This window comes from Sapajus apella, unplaced genomic scaffold (assembly GCF_009761245.1).
Source record: "Sapajus apella isolate SASKATOON/1434 unplaced genomic scaffold, GSC_monkey_1.0 scaffold19, whole genome shotgun sequence".
Taxonomy (NCBI): Eukaryota; Metazoa; Chordata; class Mammalia; order Primates; family Cebidae; genus Sapajus; species Sapajus apella.
This window is the reverse complement of record NW_022436959.1, coordinates 23301895-23319095: the sequence shown is the minus strand read 5'-3', so window position 1 is coordinate 23319095 and position 17201 is coordinate 23301895. Positions and strand designations below refer to the sequence as shown.

Here is a 17201-nt window from a genome sequence, read left to right as displayed (position 1 = left end):
CCTCTACTTTTATTTCCTACTCTCTGTAAGCTCAAAGTATGCAGGATTATCCTTCATTTTCTTATTTTAGCTGTCTTCCTCTTGCCTTTCAAAGTTCTTCTTTCCCTCTCTTCATTCCCTACTCTGATGAAGTTCTTCTACCACTCGGCCAAGAAACACCCTTTAAACTAATTAGGATAACAGAATATGCCTCAAGGGCTAAAAACACCTTATTAATATATATTACCTCTCCAACCAACTCCTGGGTTAAGATTTTTAAATACACTTCAATGTGCAAAGGAATAAAATACTAATGGTAGGATTGCAAGCACTGTGGAAGATGAATATGAATCCCACTAAGCAGGGGGCATTATTCCCTCCTCTAAGGCAGTCCTAGATACAAACCAATAGAAAGTCATTTATGCTTACAGCATTTGAGACTATAACATCCTTTACCTGTTTTCACTTACAGAACTGATGTAGTGAATTTGGACACTTTTCTTCAACCATAAATGAGTCGATCTTTAAAACAATACTTATTCTATTTGACCAGGAAAGCAGCACATAAGCATTGTTAAAACATGAAGTATTAATACTTCACAGATTAAAAAAATCACCTATAATATCACCACTTACATATAGCCAAGGTATTTCTGTACTGGCTCTCAATTTGCATGAATTATGCTTTACATACTTTTAAAAACTCAGTAGTCTCATTTCATTAAATATTTTTCAAAAATCTGACTTCTGATGGCTGTATAATATTTCTTTTACAGGTACCCATAACTTACTTTGCCATTCACCTATTTATAATATTTTGTTTTCTCTCTGTCTCTCTCAAACATTCACTATGTATCTCTCACTATTTCTTAGAATAAATTCCTGAGAGTGAAATACCCCCATCAACACGTGTGAACCTTGTGTGCTGATGTTTTCTAAAGTCAAAGTTTAGTTTCACGTGTCCATCATCCCTCTTAAAAAATCTGTAAGACATCAAAAAGTAAAATAAAATGAACAAAAAAAAGCAAAATACCAACCAACCAACACATTCAGCTCTCATAAAATATATTGCTATAAACATCTAAAATGTCCGCCTCACTGGGCATTCCCGATTTGCAAAACCTCACATATTTGCAAAAATGTGGTCATAAAAGTGGGAAAATGGTCTTGACTCTAAGAAAAAAGGACACCGCATAAGGGAATCTCCATGACACACTCCAAGTGAAGCACTCAGCGTGTACTTAACGCTCTTTATGTGGGCATTTAGACGTAAGGGCGTGAAAAAAAAAATGTTGGATTTAGAAAAAGCAGCCAACCAACAACAAGAAAAAAATGTGTACTGTTTTGTGCAGCACAACAGGCTAGAGAAGAAGAGAAGGAAAAGGACAAGAAGAGATGGATTAGATTGGATCTTTTAGAACCTAATATCATGATGCAATCATAATCACACTGTACTCCTTCATCAAATTGGCCCTAAATATCTAGTTCTTGTTTCTTCACTGTCTTCTGATCAAAATTCTTTCCTCTTCTCCTGAAAATAAGTTTCTACTCTACCAACATAGTATTTTGCATTTTTTATCTTAAATATTCGGCAGTTGAAATTGCATTCCTGTAATTATAATTATAACTAATAGACCTTCCATTTCCCATGTCATAATTAATGTCAGGCTTTATTAGAGCACAGTCATGCTACCTTTTCCCTTACAAAGCCTTTTTTATTTACACAACATTGATGGTGTATAGAATTAAGCCATAAAGAATTCTAAAGGCCTTCTATAAGAATAGCCTTTGGATTATAGAGGCTGAGTTAACCGACTTAGAAAATGCTTTTTACAGCAGGGTGTAGAGGCTCATGCCTGTAGCCCTCGCACTTTGGGAGGCTGTGGTAGGCAGATCACTTGAGATCAGGCGTTTCAGACCAGCCTAGCCAAATGAATCCGCCTCTCTAATTTACAAAAATCAGCCGGCCTGGAGGCACACGCCTGTAGTCCCAGCTACTCCGGAGGCTGAAGCAGGTTAATTGCTTGTACCTGGGATGGGAAGTTGTAGTGAGCCAAGATCACACCACTGCACTCCAGCCCAGGCAACGGAGTGAAGCTATGTCTCAAAATAAAAACACAAATAAAAATAAGGAAATGCTTTTTACACTATTTTTCAACCGTACATAAAATACTTCCTAATGTGATATTTGTTCAACACCACTAGGTGAAAAAATAAATCACTCAGTGATAAATACATTAGATTTCCTCAAAGGTTATTAAGTGTACTTTCAGCAGGGAAGAAAAAAAACTAATGACAATCAAACAAAATATCTACAGATCTTTCTTGTTGATTGCAATGTATCACATATACAGATGACTCAACTGCAGCAATTTTGTGGCCAGTAAAATATATTTGGATACCCACAGATTAATTTTTCATAGGCTCTGGTTATGGGGTTACTATATTTATTTTAAATCCTATTGGAAAGTTGTAATTTTACCATTTGACTGTTTGAGCAAAACAGAACTGTATCCTATTGGCAATATTGAACTTAGAACTCAAAGGTGGTACAACTTTGGCAATTTTAAATATAATTTAAAGGGGAGAATACAATATAAAATTAACAGCTTCTCAGGTAAGTATTTTACAAGTAATCTGCAAGACATATGGCATACTTACAGAAGAGGTGCCATACATACCTTCAAAAAAGGATGCTGGATTATGTTTTGAAGGTAATACATGACTCAATCTGTGCTTTTGAGGGTCAGTGACTGGTCCTGAAGTCCATATTATGTATGAATGCAATTAGCTCTGACAGTACAAATTCCTATATTTCGCCCTTATTAGAATCTTTAAATGTCTTTTCCATTAGGTTCACATCTTCTTAAGAAAAGTTATACATTCTCAATACCACACTACATATAACTGTATATATGATATAAATATGAGAAGATACACATGGAGCAATCACAGATCAAGAAAACAGTTTCAGTGTTGCTCTTTTTGGTATCATACATATAATAACATTTCTAGGCTGGGAATGGTGGCTCACACCTGTAATCCTAGCACTTTGGGAGGCAGATGTGGGCTGATCACCTGAGGTCAGGAGTTTGAGACCAGCCTGGCCAACATGGTGAAACCCTGTCTCTAGTAAAAATACAAAAACCAGCTGGGCAGGGTGGTGTGCACCTGTAATGTCAATTACTTAGGAGGCTGAGGCAGGAGACTCACTTGGACCTGGGGGGCGGAGGTTGCAGTTAGCTGAGAATGTACCACTGCGCTACAGCCTGGGAGTGTTTATTTGTTTGTTTTGAGAAAGAGGAAGGCTCAAAACAAACAAACAAAGACCATTTTTAGAGCACAAAAAGAAACTTTTTTAGTGCTATGATTATTTGAGCTAATTTGTAGATTTCCATGTAAGGTTTCTTGAAATCCTGATGAATTTAAAAAACTATAACAAATTAAATAATCAATTAACAGGATTTGAAATTTACAGAGAGAAAGGTATACTATTTATAGTAGAGCCCACTGTATTGCAGGGTTATTAATTACAGACACCAATGGACAGATACAAAAGGCTCTAAACTGAAACCACAATGAGAATTTCAAGATGGTCTCCAAATTATAGTCCCTGGGGCAAAAATTCAAATAAAGACCCTTATACAATCTCTGAAAATTTCTTAAATCATAAATCAACCAAGAAAACTGATAAATAAGGTGTCTGTTCCTCATCTTTGCAACTATCCCATAACAAACTCGTAGCTATGGCAAATTTAGTAGTTGAGGAAATCTCCAAATTTAGCCTGGAAGAGTGTGGTATGGAGAGAGCCAGTGCCCAGCCTTCAGATCCTGGCCCACCCTACTTTTTGTCTGTCTTCCTATCCTTGATCTCAATATCGTGCCATACTGTGAGAGGCTCACACATCAACATCCATCCTCATGCCCTCACAAATAGCTGCCCTTTAGCCACCCTTGAACCTAGGGCTATCTATAGGAGCAATGTGCTCTGTCGTCAGAAAACAGGGCCTGGGATGAACTTGCTCAGATCCTGGAAGTAGACTTAAGGCCAGTTGGGCAGAGAATTCATAGATCTTGGGGAGCTGGCAGACTTTCTAGAAGTTGAGGCTTGCCTCAAGGTGGCCAATTTCCTTAGTCCTTTGAACCGATTGGCCAGTGTAGAAGGGTACACAAAGGATGACCAGAGGGAGACTTCTAAGTCATAAGGCTCTCTTTTGCAGAACCTTAAGGGAAGTTCATTATGAAGCAGGTAATCTTATATGCAAATTGGTAACTCAAGACGTGGAGATAGTTTTTACTCCAGTAGACTGATAGAAAAACTCACAGAGGAAGCAATAGTCCCTTCATAAAGAATGCCCAAACTTTATATCCAGACAAAAGGAAATGATATTGTTCTCAAATATTTCCATATCCATAACCAACTACTGACCACAGATACAATAACGCTAATAATATTTTACTGCCTCGGGAGGCTGACGCAGGAGAATCACTGCCTGCTTCAGTGATTATAAGGTACATGGTAACCTTATAAGGTACATGGTAACCTTATAAACATTAGCTTTTATTTCATAGATTTTTTTTTCAAAATACCTGAGACGTGTTAAAAACAGATGTCCTGATTTGGCAGATTATAGAAGGAAAAACTCAACAGAGTTAAATAATTCTTCTAAAATCTCAAGGTTCAAATACTGGCAAAATTGATGATATTATTTGGAAAAGATTTCAAACCCTCTCTCCTTTCAGGAAACCCCTGTCTCCTCCCTGACATGTAGCTCTGTACCACTTTCTAGCTCACAGAGACCAAGCTAAGCTCTATGAATAATCTGTGTTATTCCCATCTTAATATATGAGAATCCTTACTTACAAACACTTAGAATCTTTGCCACCAATAATTTTTTTTAATGTTATAAGCAATATATGACCCATGTCAGAAGAATATTACTTTTGGTAACCATTGTTATTAAGTAGCACTGCAGTAGCAAAATGGAAAAAATTTTAAAAAGCACTGAATTAAGAAAAAAACCTGCAATGTCCCTCTTGAGCTAAGAGTGTGCATAATTCTGTAAAGTATAATTTTCTTTAAACTGGTTTTGTTTCCAGACACTATCTCAACCGTCACGTCATGTCAAAATGACTTGAAGTCCAACTCTTTACACGTAGATGAAGTTTCAATGAAGGGACAAAATCTGAAAGATCTCATTAAAAAAATGGTCAAGAGCCACCCAGTCTGCTATCAACACTAACCAATGTGACAAGGGAGGTGAATAGGCGCCTTGAATGTAATTCGAGCAGAGCACAGGCCTACCTGAGTCATATGCAAAATCTCTGGGTTCCTGTTTAATCATCAGAGGAGGGGGAAAGCTTTGGCTGGCCGCACTGCCAACCATGGTGCTGTGTTCATACACTGGGTCGTGGTACTCCTGCTTAAAGCCTTGTGGTGGGAAGGGGATGTTTGGCTCAGACATCTGGCGTTGGTACATAGGACGTCCTTCCCTTGGCATTGTCGGCAAAGGAGGAAAGGAATTACAGGGTTCAGAAAGCTGGCGGCGAAATCTGGGGAGTAAAAGAGTGTGTTTCAGATGAAATGGTAACATGGAACATTCTTTAAAATACTAATACGGTTTTTCATGTCTTAGGGTATGAACATGATACCAGCTGACCTGAAGTGGAAATCTTTAACAAACGTTACATTTTTCTTTCCTAGATTAGTGGCTCTATGCTTTTAAATCATATGACTTGTATTCCTCTTCTAATCAGTCTCTTGCAGCACTGTTGCACAATATGAATTAAAGATGGACTTTGAGTACAGATTGGAGAGCAATGAACAACTCTGAGGATCACACACACACCCCTTAATGGCTAAAATGCCCAGATCTAAATCAATTGGATCACTTATGATTTCCACACAAAAAGAGCCTTAAGTGATTATATACGAGGCAAAAAAAGGTGGGGGGTGGGGAACAGAGTCTGATCTCAAACTGCATCTTCTATCTTTTAAATCTGTTACCAAACTAATCAATAAACAAACAAAAAATACAAACAAAAATCTACTTATTGGTTTTCCTTCCATTACCATCCATTGCTGAGGAAGAAAGAGAGGAATGACTCTTTTTCTCAAATCAGCAGGACTTTTAATTCCTCAACAATGTCCTAAGTAACATTGTAAGAAACAAAGCTGGGTATTATAAGGACTCAAAACCAACCTGGCTTAAAAAAAAATTACCTCTTTGCTGTCAAACAGCAATGCAGGCCATATTGGCTTCCAATAGATTCAAATACAGTATCAGGTTGATAAAAACAAGCATAAATACACAACTGATCTCCAAAAGTGAAAATAACAGGGAGTGTTGTATAGATTTGGGGCAAGTCCCACTGTTAGGACATGAGGAAGTTCTGAGGCCTCGGTAGAAGGCTAGGATTATGTCCTATACCTTCTTTGTTCTTGGTTCTACTTTATAACGATTGGCTAATCACATAATCGTTCTGTTCTGTGTCTCTCATCCATAATATCATTGACCCACCACAAAGATGTGGATTAATTAAAGATTTAAAAGTGCTCTAAAAATGCCCCAGGAGTGCTTAAAAATAACCTATAAAACATTTCTATGAGCAAATATGAGCCTATTAACCCCCCCACTAAAAGCATTCCTGAGACTTTAATTTGGAAAGTTAGCATTTAATTTCAGTAATGTTAAATGAAAATAAGGTAAAAGCTAAAGAATGGCAAAGCGATTGCTTTAGCATTTCTAAGAACACTCCATCCTGTGATTTAACTCTAGGCTCACTGGTAGTGAGGGAAAGCACTGAAATTCCACCTACACCTGCAGAAAATAAACTTAGAAACTCGGATATTGCAAAGCAGTTAGGCTGAATGGCACTGCATTCATTTCCCTTCTCTTGCTTATTTCATTAGCCAAAAAAAGAAACAGAAATTATCATTAAGAACTGTCAAGGAGTGAATCAGAAAATTGTAACTTGAAGTTAAAATAAGAAACTGGCTCACTTGTGAAGCCTTAAAAGGAAGTTAATAATACTTGTAACTGAAAGCTTTGTAAGGAATCAAGCCATTTGTTTTTACGAGTCGACCTGATCCCAGTTGGAAGTTGCTGGGGAACATACATGTATCAAACACACACGCTTCCCGAAAGGTTTTGGTGCAATTCTTAGGAGTCACTGACCAATGGTGAAGAGAAAGTGATTTAAGAAGCTTCTGCAAAGGAGTTAACAGATAAGGAGAACATGCTGATGAACTCCTCGATAAAGAAAAAACGGGCGAAAGTGGTGGAAACTCTGAGAAAGAGAGACAGGACTCCTGCACAGTGGGTTCAGGAAAAGGTGCCAAAGGGCTGGCCCGAGGAGCAGAGCGAGGCTGAGGAAAGGAAGCAGGGTGCAGGCCAGTTGGCCATCAAGCGTTCCCAGAGTGAAGTGGGGTGCCTGGCTGGAGGGGGTGTTCTGGGAAAAGGATCTGTTCCCAGAGCAAATTTGCCATTTATAACTGAGGGACTGTCATTTGTTGGCCAGAGCCCTCTAAGAAATCCTCCTCAGAAACATACGGCTTTAGAGATTTTCCTGGGACTGGCCAGCTGGTACTGTCCTCAAAACTCAGTCAGGGGTCAGTGGGAAAAGACCCCGAGCTTCCCTCTTGGAGTTCCGGGCCGGCTGTTCTCAGTCTCAAATATTTGACTTCAAGTAGAGAAACTAAAATGGATTTGGCTAAAGCATTTCAAGTTAGGTCACCTAAAACCAGGCACATTGCTTATTCAGCAGTCACCTTCCCTAAGAAATAACTGCTTTGCACCAAAAGCAAATTATACAATCTATAATTCTGGCACTGATCAGAAGAAGGAGATTCAATTATTAAGAACTCCAAGAAGTCGCCAGGAGTGGAGAAAATAAAACTTTGTTTGTTCATACTTTCCTTCCCTTTTAGCTCTGCACAATGTGCATCTGTTTAATGGCCCACCCTGCAATAAGAATTCTTTCATCTGTATTTACAAAACTGTTTACACAGATGCACATACCACTGCCCTCTGACAAAGTCTCAAGGCTACAGGGTGAGAAGAAAAAGATAATAGGAAGCGTTTAATAACTACCCCACAAGAGGACTTAGTGATGAAAACAAGGGTGGAAAAGATAAGGCTTTGTATCACATTGTAAAGAATGCTTTCATCTTATGTCCTTCATTGCAAAATGAGTTTCTGAATTAGAGACTGAGTCCCAGGAAAAAAACTATAAAAAGCAGATTTGAGTGCTCCCTTATATTCAGAAAGTTGCCAGTGGCACATCTTCTGCTTTCCTCTGCTGATCTAGAAGATTCCTTTGGTTGAGTTATTTTTACAATGGTGTCTCAGAGACAGTTTGCATTGACCTATTGTTAAATTACAGGAAATTTTTGAGCCATTTCTTAAACACAGTCACTATTAAGAGTCAAATTACATAACTTCACCATGAAAATCTATGTTAAAAACAAAAGATAAAAATGCAAAACTCATCACTTTCTAATTACTTTATATTTCATTACCAATTATGCACCTGAGGTTACTTATGTCTCCCATATCCTTATGATAGAAATACTACACTACGCTGTGCTATTGCTCTTTCCAACTCGGCATTCAGATTTGTCACAGTGATGGCTCATAGTGTGTCAGGAAAGCAATATGTACATCACATACCCAGCAAAAGCTACAGATAGGGGTGTTTTATTTTTCTCCCATGCAGGCCATTAAACATTTACCAGCACACCACTGCAAACAGAAGCCCAAGCAGAAGAGATAAAGGAGAGATGCTGGCCGGATGCAATGGCTCAACCCTGTAATCCCAGCACTTTGGGAGGCCTAGGTGGGCGGATCACGAGGTCAAGAGATCGAGACCATCCTGGCCAACATGGTGAAACCCTGTCTCTACTAAAAATACAAAAATTAGCTCGGCATGGTGGTGTGTGCCTGTAGTCCCAGCTACTCAGGAGGCTGAGGCAGGAGAATTGCTTGAACCCGGGAGGCGGGGTTGCAGTGAGCTGAGACTGTGCCACTGCACTCCAGCCTGGCACCTGGCAACAAAGTGAGACTCTGTCTCAAAAAAAAAAAAAAAAAGAAAAAGAAAAAGAAAAAAAGAAGAAGAAGAAGGAGGGATGCTGGATATAAGCAACCTGGATTTTAAGCTGGATTTTAAGCTTCTCAGAACCTGTAAACATTTTATTTAAATATGAATTTCTTAATCTCTAGGAGTCACTAATTACCCAACACAGTATTCTCCCTAGATCTATGCTGTATTTCTTGCCTTGCTCCTTTTTAAGTAATACTAATTCAGTCCTATCTCTTTAATTGCATATTCTCAGTGTCCAGAGTCAAGTCTCTACTGACATTAAATATTCATCACTTGAAAAGGATGGTAAACAGTTTTAATCAAATAAATTCTATTCTGCAAAACTATGTATATAGCTGAACCATTCGATATAAGGTAAAAAACCTAATTCCATAAGCTACCTACTAAAATTAGTCTCCTAACTTTACAGAACAAGTACACACATATGCTCATAAAAATGGGATGATCTGATTTAAAGTTTAAGTGAAGCAATTTAATTCAAGCAAAGCGAAAGGGAAACGTTCAAATGTCAGTAGATTAATTTTCCATTTTAGCAACCAATTTAAATGTTTATAAAAGGAGTGTTTATAAATGACTTTCTCCACAAATCGTAAGTATAGATAGAGTGAGATCTTTCTAAAAATAGTTTGCACAAATGTGTAAAATTAATAGGCTCACCTTAAATCTACTCTAGGTCTTCAGAACTATGGATAGAAATTTCTTCCAAGAACTCAAAAACCAGTTTCCAGAAAACTGGTATCTGCAGGTTACCTGTGGTCCATGGGGTAGCTGCTATCTGGTATGGACTGCGATGGAGGGAGGTGAGCTGGGAAGGCCCGGTCAGGTTTCGGCGTATGAGTTGAGTTTGGAGATGCATGATGCAGTGGAGACACTGGCGTGCTGGATGGTGTGGGGGGATTGGAGGGCCTCATTCCCACTTGTGGCTTCTGATCATAGGCACTACCCAGGGGACAAAAGAAAAGAGAACATTTCTTTCTTTGGAGCAATTATTTTTAAAAAAGTTTATAATCCAAAGGAAAAAAAGATATTTTAGACCTAAGTCAAGTGGAAATGAAAACTTTGTTGTTGCTGTTGTTTTTTTTAACTCCAGAACAGATAAACTTCAAAACTACAACACCCTTAAACAGAAAATAGGATAATTAATGTAAAACCTTTTAACAGAACAAATATGAAATGGATATTTTCAATGCATATACAAACAACTTAGTATAAGGAAAATTACTGTCCAAAAAATCAATGGTATTTTTTCCTATCTGTTCTTGATATACCTATATGATAAAGTTTGATAGATTTTTTTCCTAAATCATTAGTTTCAATATTATAATCCTTTTATATTATGTAAGATTTTAAACAAGAACTAGCATCAACTTAATAAGGTAGAGGTTATACTTGGCTTGCTTTTATTTGTGGTGGGATTTTAAGAAGGCAATGCTTTTACTTTATTTTCATATTATTATATTAAATAAATGATTCTTGGCATTAACTTCCTCACATGGGATAATGAAGACTAATGAGGTAAATTAAAATGTCTCTGATATATTTAAACTTTCTTGGAGAATGACTACAAAATAATGTTATTAGGGATAAAATCCTATTATAGTCTAACTTCTAAACACTCACAATTTCCAAAGAATACAATGAGTAAGCTTGATTTAATATTATGAATTTAAACTGCTTTCCTATGTGTAGCTTTCAGGAATGTGATTTAACTAATTTTTGTCATCTATAAAATATTTTACTGAAAATAAATTTTCTTAACTTTTTTTTAACAACAGGACATTTCTAAGTTAGAATGCTGTATTTTATTTTAAAATAAAAAGCATTTGCTGGGAGCAGTGGCTCATGCCCGTGATCCCAGCACTTCGGGAGGCTGAGATGGGAGGATCGCTTAAGCACAGGAGTTTAAGACCAGCCTGAAACCCCCATCTCTACTAAAAATATAAAAACTTAGATGGGCGTGGTAGTCCATGTCTGTAGGCCCAGATATTCAGGAGACTGAGGTGCGAGGATCTCGTCTCCTGAGGCAGAGGTTGCAGTGAGCCAAGATTGTACCACTGCACTCCAGCCTGGGTGACAGAGTGAGACCCTGTTACCAAAAAATAAATAAATAAAATAAAAAGCAAGAATCAGTATACTTTTTTTAAGAAAGAAGTATTTCTTTTTGAATTAAATTATGAAATAATTTATTCTGTGGTTCCATCAATGCAACAGAATTATATCCAGCTGCATAAATATTTTACAAGTAGTAAAGGAATATATACTGCACAAGGCTGCTTTTGCTTTAAAGCAAAGTCAACAGCGTTCATATAATAAAGTTTATGTTTGGTTTCACCTATGTTCTTCACCAGTTTTTCTGGATAAAACCTCACTTCTTTCATGAAATGGTTCACCTAACTCATTCTCATGAATAAAGAAAAAAATGACACTATTCTCCCCGGAAATGCTGTACTCAATAACATTTTCTGTATAGAGATGGAAGTACCAAAATTTATTGCATACACTATATAACACTGTGGGGATTATTCATCCCCCAAAAGAAACTCAAAACATTCAGGTAATTCCTTTATTATTTATTTATGGATGTCAGATATGGCATATAAAACAGTGATGATTTCACAGTCAGAATTCTGATTAATGCTGAAATGCAATGACAATTCCATATCTAACTGTCATTGACTAGAAATTCTTTCATATGTTAAATAAGAACGCTGTGGATACACAGTACTTCTAAGGAGAAAATGTAAAAACGACACTAAAATAGAACTCAGATCAATCAATACTGTCTTATTTGAACTCAGTACGCTTTAATAGTTAGCTTCGAGAGACTTTGTCTTTTTTTAGAGACAGAGTCTTGCTCTGTCTCCAGGCGCCTGGCTGGAGTGCAGTGGCGCGGTCTCGGCTTACTGTAACCTCCTGGGTTCAAGCCATTCTCCTGCCTCAGCCTCCCAAGTTGCTGGGACTACAGGCGTGTGCCCCCACGCCCAGCTAATTTTTGTATTTTTTAGTAGAGACGGGGTTTCACCATGTTGGTCAGGATGGTCTCGATCTCCTGACCTCGTGATCCGCCCGCCTCGGCCTCCCACAGTGCTGGGATTTACAGGCATGAGCCACCGCGCCCGGCCAAGAGACTTTTTAAAATTAAACTTTCAGTTTCAATTGAGCTAGCTCATAATTTCAGGTTCTGGCAAACTTCTTAGAAAAGCAAATATAAAAGACAAGTTTGCAAGAACAAATGGTAATAAAATATCTGAGCGTTGGTCAGCTGCCATAATGGTACAAGTCTAAGTTTCTAGAATCTCATATATCTTGGACATAAACAGTGTATGCAATAAATATCTAAGGAAATATTTAATAGAAGACCCCTTTGGATCATAATGTACTATGAATCTGAAGTGATATAACTTATAAAACATACAAATATTTGGAATCATTTGTGTAAGTTTCCAAACTAACTCCTTTTAAGAACTAAGTTTCTACTGTAATTGAGAGTGATAATAGTCAGTAGAGACAGCCAGCCTTTTCTTTATGCAATTAAAGGCCAATATGAAAAGTAGTGGCATGCAATTTACTTTTAAGGGTTTTTAATGAACATATATGTTATTAAATTTTCTAACAAATGAACAATGTACTTTTACTGCACCACCCTTTATTATCATCAGAAGAACAATCAGCTTTTTAATAGGTAATAGCCTCTGCTAAGCCTTATAAAATTCCAGTTTTATTGCAATTGTCCATGAACTCATCTTATAGATCATCTGCAAAGCCTGACAGATAACTAATGTACTGCTTAGACCTGCCAAATGTTTCATTTTTTTTCTACAAACACTCTATCTAAAGTGTGTAATGCATTCATTCTAATGGGAACTTTCAAAAGCTGCTTGTGCCAAATAAGACCCCTTTTTCAAACCCAAGATGCATCACTATAGTAGAAAAGCAACTAATGATCTGGACGAAAATTATTGCTTTAAAATGAATCCAAAGTGTGTGACTGGATGGTAAATTGTTCTTTAGAATTCTGCTAAATGCATTGCCTAATTAGCTTGTTCCATATTAAAGGTGCAACTCATAAAATATGACTTGAGATTTCATATTATTCTGGACTTTTTGTTTCAGTAAGAACCACTCTCCTACATACATCGACCTGGTGGCTTTACCTGACATTGTACAGGCACTTTTCTCCATAGCTGAATTTAAAGGGCTGTTCCTGACTGCAGGCAGAGCCGATTTCGGAACATGGACTGTGGGGTTCTTTCTTGATTTTCAATGGTAGGCCGTGAAAAGCCACTAGAAAAAAGAAAAAAATACCCACAAAAATTAAACGCTATTATGAATTATGGAGATTAATGTGTTCTACTTCTTTTGTTAAAAATGTCATCCACATTTCATATTAACATATATGTAAGAAAAATCACATTTGATGAATTTCAATAGCAGATGATTCCAAAGAATTTTCATATACTTCTTTTCTGCATTTATTGTGGAACAAAATGCATGCCTGAATTTTCTCTCATAACTGAAGTGAATCACTTGTCATTTGCTTAACTGATATTAACAATGCTAGCTCAGTTTCAAGAAAGTACATTTTTGAAAACATCAGAACCGCTTCCAATGACTAAAACAGAAAGATTACAACTGATTAGTCAAGATTCTACTAAAGACCAAAATATAATTTTAAGCATTATTGAAAGGAAAATATATGAACTGCATGAATAAATAACAGTTTAATGAAATGACAACTAGACTGTGACAAAGAAAATCCAGGAGCAGGTCCAGAAGCAAATGATATTATTTTGGGCAAAAACTCAACATCTTTGAGGCCAGTTTTCATCTATAAAATAGAGATTAAGTATCAGCCTATCTAGTTACCAGAACTGTGAAGATTAAATCTGAGAAATACATAAATGTTGTTTGCCACATGTAATCTATCGTAAAACAATTATTCTATATCAAATGATGTTTTCACCTTTTTACAGTGACTTAATGCATGGTGATGCTTATATGCATTTATGTTTAATAACATACAAAGCTACATCACAAAATAGGAAAACTAGAAAAATATTTATATGGGGAGTGAATCACAGCTTTAAATCCAATAATTTAAAAACATGGTATATGTTGGGCGCGGTGGCTCACACCTATAATCCCAACACTTAGGGAGGTTGAAGCAAGTGGATCACCTAAGGTCAGAAGTTCAAGGCACTGTCTCTACAAAAATACAAAAATTAGCCGGGTATGATGTCGGGTGCTTATAACTCCAGCTACTTGGGAGTCTGAGGCAGGAGAATTGATTGAACCCAGGAGGCAGACGTTGCAGTGAGCCGAGATTATGCCATTGCACTCCAGCTTTAGCGACAGAGTGAGACTCCATCTCGGAAAAAAAAAAAAAAACAACAACTATATATTTTTTATTCTTCCATACAAAACTGAAAATAAACGCCTATTAGAAATCCAATTCAAATAATTAAATTTTTGGTATAAATGGAAAATTGGGTTAAAAAAGGAAAAAGTACTCATAAGAATGGGTTTTGTAATTTACGTACAATAACCACAGGTATGAATAGTCCAGGTATAAACATAACAGAGACACGTGTTCTGGAGATGTATTCTAACTCTTATACGAATTGAAATGAAAACACAGTATGTTAAGTCGGCAAGGAAGATATGACAAGAGGAATTTTGTCGTTTATGATGTCATTTGTCATTCAATCTTAATTATGTCATTACAGCATTATAAATTTGCATTAGCTTGAATGTTACATATAATTTTTCATATAAAAATTTGGTATCACAAATTCAATAAAAAAAGAAAAAATACAATTCAAGATGAGATTTAGAATTCTATTTTTTAAAAAAAGAAAAAAATTGATATCAGAAACTACCAAGCTTCAGGAAAACAAATATTATTTGTTTTATACACACATAATTTTGATACAAGTATTCAGTGGCACTCAAGAGTCATCTGAAATATCCTAGAAAACCAATTTGCCAAATTGGCAAATTTTATTTAAGTGATCTAAGAAACTTAATACATAATAATAAAATAATTACCCTGGGCATTCTATTTCAAAGTATTTTTAAATATAAAGTGTGTGTGTGTGTACACACATGGTTAATATACCTATTCAAAGTAAAGAAAAAAGAAATAAAAACAAAAGAGAAATTTTGTATATCTCCGTAAGTCAGGAATACTCATGTGCATTAACTTTACGAAGTCGGAAAGCTCTAATTCTTCTCATAGAAAAGGCTTAAGAGCCTCAAGAGTCAATTATAAGAGGACTTGCTTGAATTCTGATTTGAACAAACAACTATAAAAAGACAGCTCTGTAACAAATAACACATTTTAATATAGACTAGTATTAGATAATTTAATAAATCATTGTTAATTTTGTTGGATGTGATAATGGCACAGTAGTCATATTTTAAAAAGTTTTAATGTTAGAGATTCATAAAATATGTACAAATAAAATATCCAGAATTTTCTTTAAAACACTCTATAAAAATAATTATGTATGAGGAAAGTGATGAATAAGATTAGAAAAATGTTGATAAATGATAAAAGCCTAATGAAGGGCAGGAGGGAGTTAACATTATTCTCTTTACATTTGTCTATGTGTCCTAAATTTCCTGGACAAATTTTGTTAAATGTGAAAAGAAAATCCACGATTTTAAAGTAGTGCTCTAGGCCCAGCATTGGTGGCTCCTACCAGTAATCTCAGCTCTTTGGGAGGCCAGTGAAGGCAAGAGTTCAGACCAGCTTGGCCAACATGGTGAAACCCCATCTTCACTAAAAATACAAAAATTAGCCAGGCCTGATGGTGTACACCTATAATTCCAGCTACTCAGGAGGCTAGGGCACGAGAATCACTGGAACCCATGAGGCAGAGGTTGACGAGATTGCGCCACAGTACTCCAGCCTGGGTGACAGACCGAGACTCTGTCTCAAATAAATACATCAGTAAAGTGGTACTCTATAAGAAAATTGTCGCTGGGCGTGGTGGCTCCCACCTGTAATCTCAGCACTTTGGGAGGCTGAGGCAGGCGGACTGCTTGAGGCCAGTAGTTCAAGACCAGCCTGGCCAACATGGCAAAACCCCGTCCCTACTAAAAATACAAAACTTAGCCAGGTGTGGTGGCGGGCACCTGTAATCCCAGCTCCTCAGAAGGATAACAGGAGAACCGCTTGAACCCAGGAGGTAGAGGTTACAATGAGCCTAGAATGTGCTATTGTACTCCAGTCTGGGCTATAGAGCGAGGCTCTGTCTCAAAAAAAAAAAAAGAAAGAAAATTGTCGCCCTGTGTATATCTGCATGTTGTGTGTGTGTACATGACATCTTAGAATAACCAATACTAAATGACACACCTTTGTAATACATTAACCATGCATTTCTTTTTTTTTAAACAAATGTTTTTTAATTATTTATTACATCTTTCAACATATTTAGCAAAATGTGTATACCCAAGTTTTGGTTGTTGTTTTTTTTTAACTTTTGTTTTAGGTTCAGGGGTACATGTGCAGGTTTGTTATATAGGTAAACTCGTGTCATGGAGATTTGTTGTACCAATTATTTCATTAGCCAGATGCTAAGCCTAGTATCTAGTAGTTATTTTCTTCTGATCCTCTTCATCTTCCCACCCTCCACCCTCAAGTAGGCCCCAGCGTCTGTTCTTCCCCTTTGTGTCCATGTGTTCTCATCATCTAACTCCCACTTAAAAGTAAGAACATGCAAAAACCCAAGTTTTAGTGCTAAAACTTGGGTATATGCATGTTCTTACTTTTAAGTGGGAATTAGATGATGAGATGATTAAGTATCAGGTCTTACATTTTTATAAGAAAAAGCATAGCAACATATAAGGAATTCAAATAACAAATCACATTATACCTGAGAGATTAGATCAAATACATATGACTAAAAATTGATAAGACCTCTATAGCTAATTCTAATTCATATGCATGCAGTATAATATAAAATTTATCATCTTTATCAGCCATATTAGAGACTATAAAATGTCAGCCATATTAGAGACTATACTGTTTAATATTACTATATTTTAAGTGTTGAGTACCATGAATTAGGAACATATTTATAAACAGTACACAAAAAGCACTAACCATAAAAAAA

At 36.5% G+C, this 17201-nt stretch overlaps 1 protein-coding gene across 5 annotated transcripts in view; it reads right to left on the bottom strand.

Annotated features, from left to right (window-relative positions):
• Positions 1-17201, bottom strand: part of ETV1 (ETS variant transcription factor 1) — a 94497-nt gene that overhangs the window by 30786 nt on the left and 46510 nt on the right. For all 5 annotated transcript variants that reach the window (XM_032287065.1, XM_032287064.1, XM_032287066.1 and 2 more), the window contains 3 exons: positions 13236-13365; positions 9832-10020; positions 5285-5532 (listed from right to left, as the gene is read on the bottom strand). In XM_032287065.1, coding sequence (XP_032142956.1) covers positions 5285-5532; positions 9832-10020; positions 13236-13365 — 567 coding nt within the window. The remainder of the gene's footprint in view (positions 1-5284; positions 5533-9831; positions 10021-13235; positions 13366-17201) is intronic.